A 21,191-nucleotide genomic window follows, 5' to 3' on the forward strand; every position below is an offset into this window, starting at 1 on the left:
GATGTTGAGGTTAGAGAATGTAAGTCTAGGATTGAGGTGATCTGGGTCAAAATTTCACTGGGTATGACCCTCGGGCCGGCCAGTCACTCTTCCTCAGCCTGATGAGGTTATTGTGAGAATAAAGTTGTGAATCTAGTCTAGCATCATGTAGTAGTTAGAATCTCAAGCTAGGACTACTCTGTCATGCAAGATCACTAGGTAACCTTAGGCCAGTCACTCTCTCTTTCTCTCAGCTAACCTACCTCTAAGGGTTGTTGTGAGGATAAAACTGGTGAAGGTGAGAATGATGCGGCAACAGCCACTTTAGGTCTCCAACTGGAGAGGGAAAAAAAGATATAAATATCTAAATAAATAAAAATCTAATAAATTGCTCGCAAGACCTTTCGTGGGGAACTCGTAGTGTACAGTCTCGAGACATTCTTGAAATGTGTTGACGTCAGACTATAAGCATTTCCTCATAAATGAAATATATACAATTTCATATGCACCTGGATTCTATTTGTGGTTATTTGTAAGTAAGCCCTGGTATATTCAGAGGGCTTATTTGCAGGAACATGGATCACAGCCTGAGACCCCATCAATATGTTCATTCCCACAGTCTTCGTATAGTTCCCTTCCCAAATACATTCAGAAGGTTGGCATTTGGCAACTATGAGCTATGTTTTGCAATCTAGTTTCCTAGAAAAACGTAACAGGATATGCTAACCAAGTATGTTCCAGTGGTTATGTATCAGTTCACATCACTACCTCTCATATCATATCATCAGAATAACAGGTATCAATTTTGGTGTAAGGTGTGATGTCAAGGAGGTGGAATATTAATCTGCGTTATTATTATCCCCCCTTTCATGTGATCCTGTTTTCTTGTACTACCTAATCCTGTATCCCTTTTCTGTGTTTACGTAGGTCTGGTGAAGCTGGGAGTGCACTGCATCACAGGGCAGAAAGTTGCAATTAAGATTGTGAACCGGGAAAAGCTTTCTGAGTCAGTTCTAATGAAGGTGAGCAAGTATTAGCTGTGTGTGTGTGTGTTTGCAGGCATGGAGAGGTCTATGATAAAATCTACAAACCAGAAAGAGGGAGGGGTCTATGCCATCTCTAAACTCTGGATCCCACCTTCATTTCCACAGAAAGGCCAGCCCAGTTTGCCTTGCCAAAACAAACAATTCAAAACCCTTAGAAGAGATATTCAGCTATATCCTTGCCCCACCCATGCCAAAGAATTTGCCAGCAGATAGCAGGATATGCAAACCTGTATCAGACTCACTTAGGGTTGGCAGTCTTCAGGTGCGGCCTCGAGGCCTCCCAGAATTACAATTTGTCTCCAGACTACAGAGATCAGTTGCCCTGGAAGAAATGTCACCTTTGGAGGGTAGGTTCTATTGCACTATATCCCTGCTGAGTTCTCCTTCCCAAACTCCTCCCACCCCAAGCTCTGCTCCTAAATCTCCAGGAATTTCCCAAGCTGGAGTTGGCACCCTATGTCCCTTCATGTAGGCACAAATTTTTCATTTTAAAAGTTTGTGCCACTGCCAACATGGAGAAAAATGATCTAAGTTGAATGGTAAGCAGTGCCATATGAATATTATCCAGGGTTGCCAATTTTGTGTAGGGAAGTCCTGGAGATTTAGGAGTAGGGGTCCCTGGGGTATAATGCCATAGAGTCCATCCTCCGAAGAAGCCATTTTCTCCAGAGGAACTGATCTGTGAAGTCTGGAGATCAGCTGCAAAATAGTAAAGAGTCCAGTAGCACTTTTAAGACTAACCAACTTTATTATTGCATAAGCTTTCGAGAACCACAACTCTCTTCCTCAGATGCATCTGACAAAGATAGCTGTGGTTCTAAAAAGCTTATGCTACAATAAAGTTGATTAGTCTTAAAAGTGCAACTGGACTTTTACTATTTTGCAGCTACAGACTAACTCCTCTGGATCTATGGAAATCAGTTGTAAATTAATTCTGGGAGATCTCTAGGCTGTCAATCCTAATCACAGCCATCCTATAGAAAATTGAGGCAGCCTCACCACAGTGGGTATAAAGTATAAGCTGGCCTTTGGCGGAGATCACTGAGAAAAGCACATTTACAGCTTTGAAACAAACAGCAAGAATGCTCCTTAGCAGACTTTTACCATTTGAATGTGGACCTCACCAAGAAGTACCATAGTCTACTAGGAGTTCTGTGGTTAGTGCTCTCAAACATTTTTTGCATGCAAATAAAAGTCACGCAGGGCCCCTGTTTGGATCAAGACTAAGATATGGGGTGTGTGTGGAAGGGTCTCTTTCTGCCCCCATAACCCTGACCTGAAATGATCTCGCAAGGCAGCTATTTACTAAAAACAAACAAAACCTGCCAGAAAGATCTAATTGTGAACATTCTCCCAGGGTCTTATATAAGGTAAGGCCAGAACTAGATATTCAGGGCAAACAAAGTGGGGGCTTTACATGGCAGAAAGGCATGTCTGGGAATCTTGTATTTATTGCTGACTGTCCAATTTTGCCCTAGATACTACCTCTTGCATAGCTGTGGAAAGAACTAACCTGTTTTGCCACTGCTGGCTCTGTCACTATCCAATCGTTATTTTATTAATTCAGACTGATGAGGCTGCCTTATTCTGAGCCAGAGCTGTCTACTCTGACTGACAGCAGTTATCTCAGGCAAAGCCCAACTCCTGCTACCAGAGACCTTTTAAACTGGAAGTGCCAGAGACTGACCCTGAGACATTCTGTATGCAAAACAGGTGCTCTACCACTGAGCAACTTATCCATAAATGCAAGGGAGCTATACAATCTGTGTGATATTTGTAGTTTCAGGTGGGTGCTACTGGACTAGAATCTGATATCTGTACAACTTGCAAGTTACTTGGAGTGGGTTTTTCAGTTAGACAGGTTACATATGTATAAACACGTTTTGTTTATCCTGAATAGATTGGAAACCCAGTTCTGACAGCTTAGAATCTGCACAAATATCATGCAAATAATTAAGATCTCATTCCCTTCAAACATAACCTAGGAACAGTTTCTATTCTCGGTCCCTGGATGCCAACAGCATTGAAAAGCAGGATTTGAGTCCAGTGGCACCTTAAGAGACCAACAAGATTTTCAGAGTGTAAGCTTTTGAGAGTCAAAGACTCTCTTCACAATACTTTTGACACGTGTTCTTCATGTGTTGGGAGACATGTTAGCTGGGAAGTGTAGTTTTGAAAGACAATGCTGGTGGAGATCTCTCCGGAGGGGGCAGATTCTCTCACAGCCCTCTGCCATCTCTGGCATGCCTGACTGTATCCCCTTCCGGAGCTTTTATCCTGCTGCCCTCACTGCTTAAAACTTTGAATTAACTGAGCCTCAGCATGGCACAGGCTCCAAAAGGGGAGACACCAGAGAGACTCTGAGAGCTCCCTTCTTCATGGAGTGGGTGTCTGAAGAAGGAAGCTCTGCTTCTCAAAAGCTTACATCCTGAAAATCTTGTTAGTTTCTAAGGTGCCACTGGACTCTAATCCTGCTGTTCTACTGCAGACCAACACAGCTACCCACCTAAAACTATACAGCATTGAAAAGAGCGCCTTCCTGTCCCCATACCCATTCACACATATTCTCTTGCTCCCATTTTAGGTTGAGCGGGAAATTGCCATTCTGAAGCTCATCGAACACCCCCATGTCCTCAAGCTCCATGACGTCTACGAGAACAAAAAATATTTGTAGGTATTTATTTACAGATATTCTCCCTCAGTCTCCTCACACACTTGTGTGCACGCACACACATCTGAGGGGAATTGTGTTTTCTATGAGACAGACACTCCAGAGCTTGGACTCGGGGAACACTTTCTGTGTGAGGCATCTCTGTACATTCTCAGTAAACCCACGCAAGTCTGAGGCAAATTTTGCTGTTTCCTCCTAGGTTGCTTTTGCTTATGATTCCAGACAGGCCATGTGTACTTCCTGAGGAAAGGGCAGGATACAGGATACCAAATTAATTTCAGTTAGACAGTAAATAAAACATGTAGCCATTCAAAGCAGAGGTAGGACTACAGTGAGCAAAGTGAGGTAGCCCAATTTACTCAACACTGAAGGTAGCAAATGGGAGGCAGAAAGATTTGACCCATAAGTCACCATCCGCTAGGACGTTCTTCTGCGGAAGCCCCTTGTGGCAAGCTGAAATCATGGATTGTGGGGAACTGCTGAAAGAAGCAGAGCGGGGAGGTGGAAAGATCTGACTCCTAAGCCACTATCTACTAGAAAGTTTTTCTGAAGGAAACCTCAAACTGAGATGGCCAACTCAGACAAGAGATGCTGGATGCCATTAAGGGCAGTAGAAACATTTGTAATCGCATTGAAATGGGAGGAGCCTCACAGAAGAAACTATGCAGGAGAACTTTCCTGTGGCTTATGCCCCATGTCAATTAGTAGGAAGAAGGTTGGCAGCCATGTTTGTTTTCTGCCTCAGGCACCAGGTTAAGCTTGCCAGCCTCCAGGTGATAGCTGGAGATCTGGAATTACAACTGATCTCCAGGCAACAGAGATCAGTTTCCCTGGAGAAAATGGCTGCTTTGAAGGGTAAACTCTATGGAATTATACCCCACTGAGCCCCCTCCACTCCCCAAACCCCACCCTCTTCAGTCCCCACCCCCAAAATCTCCAGGAATTTCCCAGCCTGGACCTGGCAACCCAACACCAGGTACTGGGTAGGCCTCAGCTGAAATGCTCGGCCTCCCTCTTCCCTCATCTCTTAGGCGTGAGGCCTGACTTAAGAATGACATTGGTGGGCAAGAAAAACTGACCTGTGTGATCTTATGTGTACCCAGAGTCACACGGAAACCACACCGCAATGCATGTGACTCTGCTGTGCGTGCAACACTGGAAAGCCAGTGCAATGCCCTCCGGGGCTATGGAACTCTGACAGGCTAAAGTTGCTCAGAAAACCATGGTCTGCCTAGCTTATATGAGACACTGGTGTATGAAAAAGCACACAGGTAAGATCTTTTTACCCACCAGCATCTAATTTAAAACAGACTTTCTGTAAGAGCAGCTGGGTGGATGGTTGTGTGGAGCCAGTTTGCACAACTGCTTGGTTCAGCGTTGGGCTTTTTCTTTTGGTGTGCTCTTCCCCAATCCACATCAGCAGGGTTGCCAACTCTGGGTTGGGAAATCCCTCGAGATTTGGAAGTAAAGCCGGGGAGGGAGGCGGGGGCATGAACCTCAGCAGGATATAATCCCATAGATTCTACCCTCCAAAGCAGTTACTTTCTTCTGGAGAACTGATCTTTGTTGTCTGGAGATCAGTTGTAATTCTAGGAGATATCCAGGCCCTACCTGGAGATTGGTAACCTTACACATTAGCTCCCCCCCAATCAATACAAACTGCTACTTTTCCATCTCACCTAAAAGCTGGGAAAATCTACATTTAAACTGGCCTGATTCTTGAATCTTTAAACATGGGGGGGAAAGAGCGTCTTAAACTTTGGAGACTGCAGGACGAGAAAAAAGTTTAATTTCCACATGTCACTCAGGTATTAAAGCCAGAGCAGCAAAGCAGCCAGATGGTCATCTGATCTTCCTCTGAGCTCTTTGGGGCAGAGGGGTGACTCCCTAGGTAGATCTCTCTGTGTTAACGTTGCGAGGGCGGCAGAGCCTGTGCTCTGTGTACATGTGCCTTTGTGTATGAGCTGCCCAGCCTGCCAGGCGGTGCCAGACAATGGGCATTCCTCACACATAGGCATCCTTTGTCATCCTTCCTCCACTGACACAGTGGGGGTGGGGAGGGACATGGGTTGGAAGAAGAAATATTCAGAATTAAAAGACACAAACAACAGAGGTAAGATGATGAAAAAAACTCTCATCAAGACTAACAGGTTTCAGGCTCCTTCATTTTAAGGCTGCCCCTTCCTCCAAGGAGTTGACAGTATCATACATGGTTCCCCCTTCTTCATTTTGTCCTCACAAAAGCCCTGTGAGGGAGGTGAGAGAACGCAATTGGCCTCACGTCACCCAATGAGTTTCATGGCAGAAGAGGGATTTGAACCAGGGTCCAAATATACCTCAACACATCTTTGTTAAGCCCCAATAAATGTTTCTGTCTTTGCAGGGCCTCAGAACTAACAAAGCAACTTCTTGAACTATAGTTTTTATTTGGTTAATTGCACTTCTTTTAAAGCACAAAAGTATGGCTTCTCCCCACTGATTTTTGGCTTCTCTCTACAAAGCATTGTTTCTTTTTTTCAACTATACTCTTTAATACTCGGGAGACCCAGGTTCGAATTCCCGCTCCGCCATGGAAGCTTACTGAGCACCTTTGAGCCAGTCACACACACAGTTTAATCCGCTTCACTGCAAGCGCTACCAAACAACACCCTTGCCCACTCTTCTGGAACATGGGAAGGATGCCATATTGGGTGAGAGCTACAGGTAGTATGCCAGAGATCCATATGCGGTTCCTGAGCCACTGAGTATCACTAGAAGACACAACACTGTAGAAAGCATTTCTTGTTTAAAACAGTCTGGCCTGTCAGTTGTCAAGTGTGACGACTGTTAACAGGTGTTTTTAACTCCACATGTACAGGTTGTGTGCTTGCGTTAAAGCACACAATTGTGCATTCCCTTTCCCTCATGTAGACATTTGTTTAGATATCTATACCCCACTTTTCTTCCCAGTGGGGACTCAAATCAGCGTATAATATCATTCTTCTCTCCTCACAACAACAATCCTGCTAACTTGGTCAGGCTGAGTGACAGTGATTGGTCCAAGGTCACCCACTAAGCTTCATGGCAGAGCAGGGATTCAAACCCCGCTCCAGTCCAACACTTGAATCCAGTCCAACACTTGAATTGGTACAGGAATTTTGTCATAGTTGAACCAGCTTTGTGTCTTCTGCCCACACATTTTGGGTTCTTGGATGACTGCTGCTGATGCCTGTACTACAGGTTAGCATAACATTTGGTGATTCAACCACAGCCTGCTGAAGTCGATATAACGATATTGGGATGGCTTTTCAGCTTCCTTTCCTGCTTAGCAGGAATTCACGTTGAGATTGTTTCTGTCGTGGCCTGCAAGATTCTCATTACTTCTTCCTGCTTTTCCCCACTTCTTGGTGCCACTGCCTCTGGATTCCTTCTGTGATAGATATCTAGTTTTGGAACATGTCTCGGGAGGGGAACTTTTTGACTACCTGGTGAAGAAGGGACGCCTAACACCCAAGGAAGCCAGGAAGTTTTTTCGACAAATCGTCTCAGCCTTGGATTTCTGCCACAGCTATTCTATATGGTGAGCCCCCCTCTCCCAGCCTGGGGTCCCAAACTGGTGATGCTTTCATCTGTGAATCACTGAAATGCCATCCTATTCTATAAATACACATCACCGCCTCATTTTGCTAATTAAAATGGCCTCACCTGCTCTTTTGCCTTTAACAACTGCTTGATGTGCCCAGGAAAAACTTTCCCTGACATTCTCATCTGCTACTGTCTGCAGACCATGTTAAAGACACAGAAACCATCACGAGGAGATAAGTTGGCAACAATAATTAGTTTTCAGCCAAGAAAAAACACCCCACAACTTGGGAGAATTTTGTTCCCCTAGATAGTTACTACCACTTTATGCATTCTATGTATTTGCATAAACTGTCACATAGGAAAAAATGTTTTAAAAAATTCTCTGCAGCCCTCTCCTTTCTCTCTTCCCTTCTGCCACCCCCTTTCTTTGAAAATCTGGTTCATGGAAAGTGAATTAATTAAACCAGAGGAGGACCACCTTGTGGCAGCTGGTTGCTGGGATTCTTGCCAAGAATGCTGCACTAGGCAGACCTTGGTTTGATCCGGCAAAGTATTTCTTGTGCTTTTCCAGTAGGAGCACATACTCAGGATCAATGCACACAAATTAATTATTCTGGAGCCGTTAAGAGATCCTGACTGTGCATTGTTGCTCGGTCTGAGGAACACGGGGGGGTGGGGGGGTGTCTGTATTTTTTTAAAAGTGGCCCTGCAAGTCTGGTCCATGTAAAAAATACTTAGTCTGCATCCCCCAATTGCACAAGTCCTGGTATATTGATCATAGAAGTGGGTGGGATCGTTTGGTATATTTGTGTTTACGTGCACGCAAACTTTATTCTTGCCGTGGTCACTCTGCATAACTCACAGTAGGCAAATTAGAAATCACACGCTGTTGGCAACTGATGTTAAGAGCAAAGAAATCACTCAAGTAGTTCCCCTTGGGAGGCCAGCGCAATCGTAAGCACAGCGGCATCCTTCTAAGCTCATTGGCATCAATGGATTTAGAAGGGTATGACTCTATTGCATCTATTAACAGACTTCCTCTGTTGAAATCGGTGAGTTTAGGCTGGAGTAGCTCTGCATAGGATTGCTCTGTCAGTCAGTTTAAGCAGAAGTGGTGGCAGCTGGCTTGCTACTGGCAGTGCAACTCTTGAAGGTTATGTGTTAATTGCAAACAGTGGTTTTCTGCTCACAGAGGGATTGTTTAGCAACATGAATTATTCTGGAATAACAGTCACTACACTGGCTTCAACATCTGATTGGTGTGCATTCTTGGGGATGAATGACAGATTGGAGTGAACTAAAGGTCAAAGCCTAGATCAGATGCTGGGAGAGCTTTGAATGGATTTTCCTCATGGTTTTTAGTGGTAAATAGCAGCCGTTCCCCTCCTCCTGATTGGAGTCATTGCATGGAGTTAAACCTCAATCTGTCCTAGGGCCTCGATCCAAGTTGAACCCCCTCCCTCCACATGCGACTTGGTGGTGGAGAGTGCTGTCAAGTCATAGCTGGCTTATGGCAACCCCTGGCAGGGTTTTCATAGCAAGAGACCAACAGAGGTGGTTTGCCATTGCCTGCCTCTGCAACCCTGGTCTTTGTGGGAGGTCTCCCATCCAATTACTAACCCTGCTTAGCTTCTGTGATCTGATGAGATCAGGTTCACCTGGGCTATTGGGGTCAGCCACATGTGACTTACTTACCAATAAAGCAATGAAAGGAGATCTGGTCCTGAACTCCCAACGTCTTACTCAGTATAACCCTGAATCAACAGACTTGAACCACCTCAGAAACTCTTGAATCGTCACTCTCTGATCTGAGGACAATACCAGGGATTAGATCAAGATGGGTAGTAGCAGTAGAAAAGAGCAAGAGTCCAGTAGCACCTATAAGACTAACAAAATTTGTGGTAGGATATGAGATTTCAGGATTGTTCTTTCCACTTGGAGAGGTTCTCTGTACTGTTAGCTAATACAGTGAACTGTGAATGATCTGAAATGGTGAACGAGATATAGTAGATTAAACACTCTGGAATTTCTTGGGCTTACAAAATGTTTTTCTCAGGGTAGCAACCCTGGGGCATCTGCTTCTGAATCCAGAGCGTCCAAAGGAGCCCAAAGTCCATTGACCATGGAAATTAATTTGTTTTCTTTCAGAATAAGAGTTTGTGTTCTGTTTACTCCAGTGGATTATCTGACAACTGTGCTGGGAAGGGCCCAGATTTGTGTGCATATGTGTGTTTTTATCTTCATAGCACTTTTTAAAAAGCTTTACATTAGAAATGATGATCCAGGGGAGGAAAGAACAACTACGTTCTGAATTTTAGCCTTCATTGAGATAAGTCCAGATTATCCCAGCTGTGGGTTTGGGGGCAGAATTATGAGAAGGGAGCTTTTGTCTTTCTGATGTTTGTCGCTCTAATGTTTGGACCTTCCCAGCCACCGAGACTTGAAGCCAGAGAACTTATTGCTGGATGAGAAGAACAACATCCGAATTGCGGATTTCGGCATGGCCTCCCTGCAGGTCGGAGATAGCCTGCTGGAAACGAGTTGTGGGTGAGTCAGTTTTTACACAGGGGATCAGCGGCAGCCTGTAGGGACACCAAAAAGGGGGTGAGTCAAATGTGTTGATCAAAATCTGGGGTGATTCATGCTGGCAATATTTCCAGCAGCAAATACCATGAACTATAAAGTGGCAAAGGGTTGTGTGTCTACAAACTGATATCATTGACCTGTGGCTAGCCCTGAGTCCCCAGCTCACATCTCCCATGTCCTTTGTGAGATGCGTCTTCCCTTCAAATATTAGGTGTTCTCTAGGAGAAATGGATGTACATGCAGCAAAACCCCCTGCAATTTAAAATGTGAACTACTCTTGTGTCAGCAGTGGAGGGGCTGATTGATGGGGGATTGGAGAGCTTTGTGCATAGCAGACACTATAGGATTCCCATCTGGCAGGAAACATAAGAAACACCTTCTAGGCATTGGCTTTCACTGGCCTTCTCCTGTCTCTTACCTGTCCCTAGTCTGTGTTCTTACTCCCAGCCAGGGAATGTGGGGGCCATAATCCACCGGTTTGTGTAGCCAACCCTATTGTAGCTCTTCCTAGCCCTTCCCCTTGCTATTAGATAAATAGTCAGACTAGCTCTGCCATTTGTCTGTTAATTCCAGCAATATAGAAATAGCCTATAAAGTTTCATAGGTCTAATGCATTAGATCTATGAAATCTCTGGATTTGGAGACTGTGTTTACCAACTGTGTCAATGTGTCAGACTCAGAAGGGCATTTTCGCCTGGTGGGGGGAGTTAAGGAAGCACTTTGCAGTTGCCTAGCAACCCCATCACCAGCTAGAAAGAGAGAGAGGTCCTTTGCATTGGCCTGTCTTGTCCGATAACCACCTGGCCTCTTCCCTCTCAGGGCCTAATTGAAAAGCATGCTGAGAGCTCCATAGTCAGAATTCCACACATTTTTACTTGTAACAACAGCCACTCAGGGTCCTGATTTTCCTCAGAACTGCAGCTGGGAGGTTTTTAAACTCTTCTCTCTCCATATCTCTGTCCTAACCTGAACTGACCCTGTGGAGTTATCCCTTGTTCTATTGGGGGAAACATACGAGTACGTTGTCAGGTCAGGACAACAGCAAAGGAGAAAAGAGCAGCTCCTCTACAGGGCTGTTTACTAAGAGAAAAGGAATGTCTGATCGTGGATCTTGAAGCATCGTACCTAGTTAAGACCTCAGCTTCCATCAGTGAACAGAAACTGCAGGCAAGGGAGATAGACTAAGGCCCTGGCATTTTATATTTCTTTTGCTATTTGCCTTGAAAAAATAACAGTAAATCTGACCGCTTCTAAGTTGGGGAGAGTGCTGGGAATTTGTAGAGGAAGTTCCTTGAACTGGATAGTTGCCAGGGAACTTCAAAGTGCTTCCCCCTCACTTCCTGAAATACCTTATGGATATAGATGACGGTCTGAGTGGATTCCAGTTCTTCATCTCAAAGTGTCCCAGGCAGGTTGTCACCTGGGGCAGATTGCTCCGGTATCCTGTGGCCTATCCAACTTGGCAGGCCCAACAAGTGAAATGACCAAGCGCCTTGGGGATAAGGGCAAATGGGGGACCCCTCCCTGCAGGCCACGTTAGCTTGGGGAGGGGATGGTATCCCACAGCAAAGCTTCACATGCTTGTTGCCTTCCCCATGGTGGATCAGCTTTCTTCTGCATTTCACTCTTCCTCTGTCTCTCTGTCTTTCTTTCTTTTTCTGCCCCCAATGCTGGGCTGCAGTTCTCCTCACTATGCATGTCCCGAGGTGATCAAGGTAAGGATTCAGTCCCCCTTCATCTTTCCTGATGTGTGCTGTTATCCTCTTCCCTTCCCCTGGGTCCATCAAGCATCTCCTTGGCGGTCCTCAGATTGGGTGGGTGGCTTTCCAAGCATATGTTGGGTGAATGAATAGACTGATTTCAGGAGGACATCTGGGAAGGGATGTTTGTAGGGGGCAGTGGATGGATGGAAGAAAGAAGAATGGGTTGGGCGTGTGACGTACAAACACAGATACACAATATATAATCAGTAGCACTCGATTACTTGGAATGGATTGATTTGAGAATATTTCAATTACTAAAAAACTTATCTCCGATTAATCAAGATTTTAAAAAAGATATAGTACAAGTACTTATAAGTACAAGTACTTATAAAAGCTGCAGATGGTAACTGCCGTTCAACAAAGAGGCATTCCTTCCTGTATGCAAGAAAAATGGGGATGCCTCTTCTAAGATGATGCATGCTGTGACACACGTTTCTCATCCCAAAACAAAGAAAATATGTGATGTTTTATCCCCCCGTGGAACGTTTTCTGTCATATGCAATGTAGAATTAGAGAGCAATCCTAAACAGGTCTACTCAGAATTAAGTCTCATTTTACTCAATTGGGACTTACTTTCAAGAAAGTGTTCTTAAGATTGCACTATTATCAATTAATAGATTCCTCAGCATAAAGCTATACCTTATAGTTACGTTAATCAGGAGACAGCCATACATTACATATGGGTTTAGATAGAAGTGTTACACATAGGGGTAGAGAGATTTGGTCTCTCTTCCTTTGTCCTCTATATGATGACCCTGTCCTGTAGAACTTTTAGTGACTTAAACTTTTAGGGGTTTTAATCAAGGGGAAAAAGTTGAGATTTCCTAAAGCACCACAGCCCTGATGCCATAGGCACAATGTGGAATATTTCAAATGTCCTTTCCCCATAGATATGAGAATTTGGGGGCTGGGCAAAGCAAGCTCTTTTCCTGCTCCAGGGTGTTGGGGACAGGAAGCACCACTCACTTCTGAGGGATCGGGAGGTGTCAGGTACCTTGCTGGTAGCTGTAGAACTGAGCAGGGTTAAAGGGGACAGGGATGGGGTAGAGACACAGCTCCCCTTCTACAAAGCTAAACTCCTTCTTGGCTGCCACTAATGCTTGTTCCTGCCTCCCAACTTTAACTCTAACTTCTCCAAATATGTCATTCCCTACAACGCTCTTCCCCTCCCCTCAACTCCTGGTCAAATGCCAGCCCTCAAACATCTCTGCTCTTTGTCCGTTAGGGAGAGAAGTATGATGGACGCCGTGCTGATATGTGGAGTTGTGGAGTCATCCTCTTTGCCCTGCTGGTGGTAAGACCCCCACCCCCTCTCCCAATAACTGTCAGGCTCTCCATACTTGATATTACACTCCTCTGGCTATGAAGGTTTGGGGATACTGTGAAGCAGTATTTGATTCCTTATCCAGCCATCTTCGAATTCCTTTGCAAGCTGGATGGGTCTGCAAAGGCCCAATTGTCTTCGCTCTGAGGAGAGATTTGAGGCTGTGTTGTTTTCTGTATCAATGCCTGATAATATTCAAGCTACTCTTCCGTTCGTCAGTCCAAAACAGGTGCAATAGCAGCTATTGTGTGTGGTAAAACACAGACATGCGGCCCCATGTATCTGTTCTGGCTCTGTGGTGCTGAGGTCTCCCGGACCTGAAGCACCATCCTTTCTAAACAACCTGCATTGACCTGCTCCGGTCAAGTAGCGAGGACAGTTCTCGGTGTACAAAGGACCATCCTCAACTCATCTACATTTTATTACAACTCCCTTTTTGGAACACTGTGGGAAGATATGAGTTGACCCTAAGGGAACCCTTCCATTTCCCCCGGGAACTGAAGGAGAGGGTCTGATTTTAATAGCAAAATAGGTTTGCAAGCGAAGTGTACGCAACCCTTTCCGTCCCCTCAAGGTCTCTTCATGAGGGCTTTTCTCCTCAGCTGTGCTCTGATACTGGAAAGTACCTCAGCTGGTGAGAAGGGACCGGAGGAAGACATAAGCATCGGTTTCAGTGTCCTTCATCTAGGGTTGCCAACTCCAGCCTAGGAAATTCCTGGAGATCTCAGGATGGAGTTTGGGGAGGGGAGGGAGCTCAATGGAGATTTGATGGTCACACTCCAAAACAGCCATTTCCTCCAAGGACACTAATCTCTGGAGTCTGGATATTGGTTGCAATACTGGACAATCTCCAAGCCCTATCTGGAAGTTCGGAACTCTACCTTACTCGCTTTTGAATCTGGAGTCCCCAACCCTTTTTCCATATGCCTGGACAACTCTTGTGTTTCATAGGAATACTATCAGTGTTCAACTCTGTCTCCTCCGCCCCACATACTGAAAAATCTATTTTGACTCCTTCTCTCTTGAAGTATGAGATTTAAGAAAAACATGTAGAAATAATTGGATTTATCATGTGAATATTTCATTTTACTGCTGGGTATGTCCAGGAACCAAGTTTCCGATGTTTATAGTAATTTGTTGCTGGCTTTTAGGAATACAACATTTTTATATATGCTTGTGCACAACTAACATCCAAACATTTGATGCTGGTCTCTAAAAAACTGATTTTGAGGTCATGGATTTCCAAATATTTTTCAAGCTCTTCTTAATAGTACTGCCTTAATTTTAAAAAATTCCACCAGGTTTAGGTTTTTTAAAAAAAATATTCCTTCAAAATTGCAATGTGAAGTCTTAAAATCCAAAATTTAGCCCGCCTGGCAGGGAGGGCGGACTAAAAATCTAATATAATAAATAATAAATAAAATAATAAAATATCAGGGCTGGAGATTACAGATTGCGGATTGAACATTTTTTTTAGCACTTTTTAAATGAAGCTGAGTTCTCCTGCCTTTTGGCCTGCAGGGGGCGCTACCCTTTGATGACGACAACCTGCGGCAGCTGTTGGAAAAGGTGAAGCGAGGGATCTTCCATATGCCCCATTTCATCCCACCTGATTGCCAGAACCTCCTCCGGGGCATGATCGAAGTGGAGCCTGAGAAGCGTCTCAGCGTGAGTCATCGGGCCATTGCAAGCCCTGTAGGAAATGAGGCAGGACTGTGGCCTACTGGGCCACTGCAGGCAAAGCTGTTAGACCCTGGGTTTAATGCCAACTTAGGGTCCAACTGGATGCAGCACTAGGAGGATCTGTGCCTTCCCAGTGATTTTAAAGGGCAGTAGCTGCCACTGTGGAGCAAATGAGATCGGGGCCACGGTGCAGGAGGAGAGAACTTTAAATCTGTCCCCTCACCAGTTTTGTCCATCAAATTTCTTCTCCCCTCCGCGTGATTATGATCTCTGTATGCTGAAAAAAGACAGGCCTTCTTTTATTTTCACATCTGAAAGTAATGAATGCCCCGGGGCTGGAGGTGGGGAGTGGATTTACTTAGTAGGGAAAGGATGATACCCTTCAGATTTGATTTTTGGAGAATACTCTGATAAATATCTAAAGAAACAGACTTCCCCACAATGTATTTTCTCCATCCTCTTCCCCTTTCCTATGCTGATCAGCATACAGGGTGGTGGTGGTGGTGATGGCGTGTTTGCTGTTGCAAATGATGCAGGGAGAAAAGGCATCTAACTCTGTTCTTTTCTTTTTTTCCCCTTCCTTTCATGTGATGGCTGTAGCTTGAACAGATTCAGAAGCATCCGTGGTTCTTGTGAGTATCTCCAGATCTTTCTCTTTGCTTTCCACCCAGTGCTCCATTCCCTCCCTTGTCTCCAATCAGATCTCGATACTGTCTTCCTTGCCTCCATCACTCAGGATGTGGAATGGGGACAGGGAGGAGCATATAGCAGCTGAGTTCAGAAGATGCACAAAATACCAAAGTTCCACCGTGAGCTTTCTTTTAGAGGATGTTCCTAAAGTTTCCAGCTTAGTTATGTCTGAGTTTAGTTCAAACGCATGAGAGCTAGTCACTTAAAGTTGATAATAATGGCAGTAAGCAGGTGTGTGCCTTGGCCTGGGTAGCTCAGTCAAACCTGATCCTGTCAGATCTTGGAAGCTAAGCACGGTCAGCCTTGGTCAGTAATTGAATGGGAGACCTCCAACAAAGACCAGGGTTGCAGAGGCAGGCAATAGCAAACCACCTCTGTTAGTCTCTTGCCATGAAAACCCCACCAGGGGTTGCCATAAGTCAGCTATGACTTGGCCCAACTCTCCACCACCAAGCAGGAGCATGAGTGTTTGGGGGTGGGTGGGTCCAATCTAGAAGTTCTGCACAAGCTGCACTGAAGTAAATAGGGTGAGCACAAGATGAATTTTAGTAGGGCTTCAACTGGAGAAATTCCTAGAGGACTGGGTTCTAACTAAATCTATGGTTGGTGAGATTTTTCTGTAACAGCTCCTTTTTCTATGCTCCATGCAGTGCCCCATGCTGGCAAGGGAGATTCCTAGTGCCCTTGGTTGTCCTTGTTATCCCAACAGGAGTAGTTATTCTCCTTTTAACTCCTACTGTCCCTTTAACTCTTCCCTGCTCCTTCTGTCCCAGAGGAGGCAAGAACGAACCAGAGCCAGAGCAGCCAATTCCTCGAAAGGTGGCAATCCGGCGGATCCAGTCGGTCAGTGAGTTGGATCCTGATGTGCTGGAAAGCATGCACTCCCTGGGCTGTTTCCGTGACAAGAACAAGCTGAAGCAGGAGCTGCAGAATGAGGGGTGAGACTTTAGGGTGCATGGCTGTATGGGGTGGTGGTGGTGAGAGTTTGCCTCAAGTTTTGCACATGGCACACTGGGGACGCAGTATGCTAACACCCTTGTGATCACAGACCAAGGAATCTTGGGACACGGGATCCTAAGGTGGCTCCAAGAGAGAAGTCTCAGCACAAAGTGACGTGGCCCAGGGTACTCAGAGAAGTGGAAATGGTTTCCCCTAGTTTAAACCCCCTGCAAGTTTTTAGTGTTCATGTGCTCTAAAAAAAGCAGAACTGATAAAGGAGGGAGCAGGTGAGAAGTGTGGATGAAAGGATGATGAGCAAAATAGTTACAGGTGGGTCGTGGAAGGGAAAGTGTAAAGAATCACGTGCCGGGTGGAGAGGGAGGTTTCTGTAGCTGCCATTCTAAATCCAGGGCAATGGACATGGTCCTTATCCTGAGTCTGCGCCCCCATTTTGCTCCTTCTCTACATCAGGGAGAACCAGGAAAAAATGATTTACTATCTGCTCTTGGACCGCAAGGAGAGATACCCCAGCTGTGAGGATGAAGATCTGCCTCCACGCAACGACGTTGGTGAGACAATAGGGGGTCCTTTCTCAAAACGTGTCTTGTTCACCGCTGCCCAGGTGTCCCAGAAAGATACTAGGGATATGATTCTGCTGAAGCGCCAAAAGAAGTTCCCAGAATGCACTGGAGTCCTGACCCAAGGGCTTCTTTGCTGGGTTTGCTAGGCTGTTGCCAAGTGCTTTCCTCCTCATCTCATATAGAGACTTCATCTGGGTATGAAGGGAAGATAGCAAGACCACGGGGGTAATACCTACACACAGAGTTTTTAATATATTTCAGCAGCCTACTTGCAACGAAAGATGCACCCTGTGAGCCATGCTTCACCATGGTATCCCACTACTAACATCTTATCTAAATCCTTTCTCTCCACGTCAAAACAATGCTGGTGTGTGTGGTGTCTAACCAGGACACTGTAGTGCTTTGCTGTCTTCCCCTGAATACTGAAGAATCCCTGTGTAACTGGTAGCCCTGATACCTTACCCCAAAGGTAACCATGATCTGTCTTTTCCCCCCAATTTGTTTCAGACCCCCCTCGGAAGCGAGTCGACTCACCCATGCTGAACCGACATGGGAAGCGCCGGCCTGAACGGAAGTCCATGGAAGTTCTGAGTGTCACAGATGGTGGTTCCCCAGTCCCGGCTCGACGGGCCATAGAGATGGCACAACATAGCCAGAGGTGAGTTCCCATAGATGTATGTGTTTAGCAGAAGAGAGGCACTGTTGCAGTCTGACATTAAGAAGAGCTGTAACTTTTCCAATAGACCCCTATGACTGGAGGTGCAGGGTTGCCATCTCCAGGTTGTGAAATTCCTGGAAATGTGAGGGGTGGAGCCTGGAGAAGGTGGGGTTTGGGGAGTGGAGTAACCTCTGCAGGGTATAATGCCCTAGAGTCCACACTCCAAAGCAGCCGTTTTCTGCAGGGGAACAAATCTCTGTCATCTGGAGATCAGTTGTAATTCCAGGAGATCACCAGGCCCCACCGGGAAACTGGCAACCCTGCACCTCCAGTAGCAAACATTTCAATGTTTGGTTGCCCTGCAGTGTAGGTTTATTGTGCCAGGACGTAATAAATATATACAAGTGGGGGACCTGCAAGGACTTGTGAGGGGCATCTCATTTCCCCCTCGCCACCATGTCCATTTTCTCTTCCTGCCTCCCCATAGCCTCTCCCCTTTTCTTGCTTCCTTCTGTCCTTCCCACCCACCTTGTCTGCCCCCATCTTCACCCCTCACAGCAGCCTCTCCCCTATGTTGCTGGCTGAGGCAGGCCCAGTTGCATGGTAGGGAACCTGCAAGGACTTGCTGGGGGTGCTTCACTTTTTCCAGTATCCCCTTCCCCACACCATTTCCTCTTTCCCTCCTCCTGGTAGCCTCCATATGCTCACCTTTCCTTACAGCCTTCTGTCCTTCAAACCCACTGAACTACTTTTTATCTGCCTCCCATCTTCATCTATATTATTAATTTCCTTTATTCATATACTTTCCTTCTCCACAATGGAGACCCAAAGCAGCTTACATCATTCTCCTAACCTCCCTATTATCCTCACAACGACTTTGAAAGGTAGGTTAGGCTGAGTGTGTGTGACTGGATAAAAGTTACCTAATGAAGTTTCACAGCACTGTGGTGATTTAATCCTACTGAGAAACTTTAACCACTATACTACACTAGCTTTTGTTGTGTGGTGGGCTGCTGTTAAACAGTAGCAAGCAGCCAGGCCTGGGTCAGTCATGTGATAGCAAGTCATTTAGTGGTTGTTTTTGGACCTTGCCCCAATTGATCCTCCCTCAAAGGCCAGAACAGCCCTGGAAAGGGCCTTGCCCCCTCCCCCTGCCTTCTATTGACAGAAACCAAGCCTGGAATACTGCCTAAACTGCTATGGTTGCCTAGCAACAGCCATTGAGGGTATCTGTTTAAAGCTATAGGTGCTATTTTTATCATTTTGGGTTTTTTAAAAACTCCCTAGTGTATTTTTTTTAGGTTTCTTATTTTTCTACAAACCTGGGGAATATTTCAGGACTGTAGGAAGATCTGTCTTGTCCATTCATGGGGTCCAGTCTCCAGATTAAAGTAACTACAGATCAGGGCCACTTAGCTACTAGTAAAAAGTCCAGTAGCACCTTTAAGACTAACCAACTTTATTGAGGCATAAGCTTTTGAGAACCACAGCTTTCTTCGTCAGATTGCATGGATCTGAAGAAGAGAGCTGCATTTCTTGAAAGCTTATGCCTTAAAGTTGGTTAGTCTTAAAGATGCTACTGGACTTTTTACTATTTTGCATCTACAGACTAACACGTATGACTCCTCTGGATCTCAGGCCAAGCTATAAGTGACGAATGACACTTGCCTGGCAAGTGAACAGACTCACATGTATTCCTCTCTGTTCACTTGCCATTCACTAGCGCTCAGCAAGTGAACAGAGAGGAATACACGTGAGTCTGTTCACTTGCCAGGCAAGTGTCATTCATCACTTGTAGCTTGGCCCTTAGCTACTAGTATATAAGATATATATGCACAAGACTTTGCTGCCCCCTATTGATAATTCAGAGAACTGCATTTCTGTGTCTCCCCTCCCCTTACCCCAATATCTGCTTCTCTTTTCTGCCGCACAAACAGGTCTCGATCTGTGAGCGGTGCCTCCACTGGCTTATCCTCTAGCCCCCTCAGTAGCCCCAGGGTAAGTATATGGATTCTGAGAAAGATTGTGGGGTGGGAAAGATACAAGTGGGGCAAATCATGCTGGGCAGCAGTTTGGGGTGGGATGAAAGGGATCAAAGCATTTCTGGGGGGTGGAATTGGGTGGGCTTTGAGGGGGTGGAAGTTGGGAAATAAATCCACAGCCTCAGGAGCCTCATTCACATCCCATCTTGCACTTTGGTTCAGGTTTCTGGGGGAGGTGTGGGGGTGCTGCTGAATGGATCCTCTGTGGCATTTCTGACAGAGTTACTGAGCCCTTTTCCAAATGCATAAATGACAGGTAAAAATTCACCAGGTGCAGTTCATGCTCGGTGGGAAAAGCTGAACCTGTTGAATTTCCGCTTACCATGTAGCTTACAAAAACACTCACTTTGTCAGTGACCCATGCGGGAGAGTTGTGGAGCATTGCTGAGGAAAGGCTAAGAGAAAAGTCTGACTTATGAAGGGGTAGGGTTGGAGGCTGAGACAGAGTCAGAGATTCTGTGGGGACGGGCTGTAGGGTCTTGAGAGTGTGGGCACGCCAGCAGTTGGATGACTGCAGACAGGGAAAAACACTCTTCATATCTTACAACAGCCATGTAAAGTTGGCCTGCATTCTTATCCCCATTTTGCAGATAGATAGGCTGAGGAGAGGTGAGATTCAAACTGGGGTGCTTCCCTGTTTGGATTACTGTCTCTTATCCACAGTGCTGCCCTGTACTGAATGTCAGAATAGTTGGGGCCTGCACAACAGGCAGAAATTCAGTTGGTGCAGCTTTCTCTATTAACACCTTGCCAACAAAGGCTGCACCCCTAAGGAATGGTAAACTCCTAGAAGCTGCTTGGGGCCATCGCTACATCCGTTGGCAGTGAATCCCACAATTTAATTACTTGTTAAGTAAAGAAGTATTTCCTTTGACCATCCTGAATTTCTTGTCCATCCATTTCATTGGGTGCCTCCAAGTTCTAGTCTTATGGGAGAGAGAGAGAGAAAAAGCTCCCCCTCTCTTCTTTCTCTGTCCCAGGTGTAATTTGAATGCAGCAGGCCCAGCTTTCCTTAACACTGCCTCTCTGTGTCAGTAGACTCCACCAGCTGAAGTCACAAAGTTTTTGCCTGCCACAAAGTTATTAAAAAGCACACAGGGCAGGTGGGAGAGTAGAAACCCTCTCTTTTTACACCTGTCTAGCTGTTTGGGCATAGTTTTGTTAGAAGACGAGAAGCAGATTCCCCTGGAACAGGGTCAGGATTCGGGTCTGAGGACAGTCTTTCTGTAAGGAAGGACAGCCAACGGCATGAGTGAGCGTATATGTGGGAGGAGCCATCCAACACAGAATGGAAACAGCAAGGATGATTTATTTTTAGGAAGCGGCCATTAGGCATATCCAACATTGTGTCAACAGAGTAGTGGGTGTCTGGTTTGCTGCAGCACAGCCCATCTGGAGCAGAGCCAAGAGTCTTAGGGTCAAATGAGTCCCAAGGACAGTTATCCATGTGTTGGTGTCTTCACATGGAAAGTGAAGTGTGATTGGGGGGGGGATATCTTTTCAAAAGAAAAATCAAAACTAGAGCATGCGGGTAAGGGGAGCGGAGCACTGCCTTCTGCCTTTCCTGATCTCGCTGTGCTCCGTTGTTTGAAGCGTTTTTCTCCACGCCTGACTCCGATACCGGAAGTGAGCCGCGCTGGACGAAAAATGCTTCAAGCAACAGAG

General features: G+C 45.7%; 1 protein-coding gene across 2 annotated transcripts in view; it reads left to right on the forward strand.

Moving 5' to 3' along the window:
- Window positions 1-21,191, forward strand: part of BRSK1 (BR serine/threonine kinase 1) — a 39,302-nt gene that overhangs the window by 13,325 nt on the left and 4,786 nt on the right. For both annotated transcript variants that reach the window (XM_054993501.1, XM_054993500.1), the window contains exons 2-13: window positions 907-1,001; window positions 3,610-3,695; window positions 7,115-7,255; window positions 9,691-9,807; window positions 11,528-11,561; window positions 12,835-12,903; window positions 14,455-14,601; window positions 15,217-15,248; window positions 16,080-16,244; window positions 16,717-16,814; window positions 17,334-17,484; window positions 19,422-19,482. In XM_054993501.1, the coding sequence (XP_054849476.1) occupies window positions 907-1,001; window positions 3,610-3,695; window positions 7,115-7,255; window positions 9,691-9,807; window positions 11,528-11,561; window positions 12,835-12,903; window positions 14,455-14,601; window positions 15,217-15,248; window positions 16,080-16,244; window positions 16,717-16,814; window positions 17,334-17,484; window positions 19,422-19,482 (1,196 nt within the window). The remainder of the gene's footprint in view (window positions 1-906; window positions 1,002-3,609; window positions 3,696-7,114; window positions 7,256-9,690; window positions 9,808-11,527; window positions 11,562-12,834; window positions 12,904-14,454; window positions 14,602-15,216; window positions 15,249-16,079; window positions 16,245-16,716; window positions 16,815-17,333; window positions 17,485-19,421; window positions 19,483-21,191) is intronic.

Source organism: Eublepharis macularius, chromosome 12, assembly GCF_028583425.1.
Source record: "Eublepharis macularius isolate TG4126 chromosome 12, MPM_Emac_v1.0, whole genome shotgun sequence".
Lineage (NCBI taxonomy): Eukaryota > Metazoa > Chordata > Lepidosauria > Squamata > Eublepharidae > Eublepharis > Eublepharis macularius.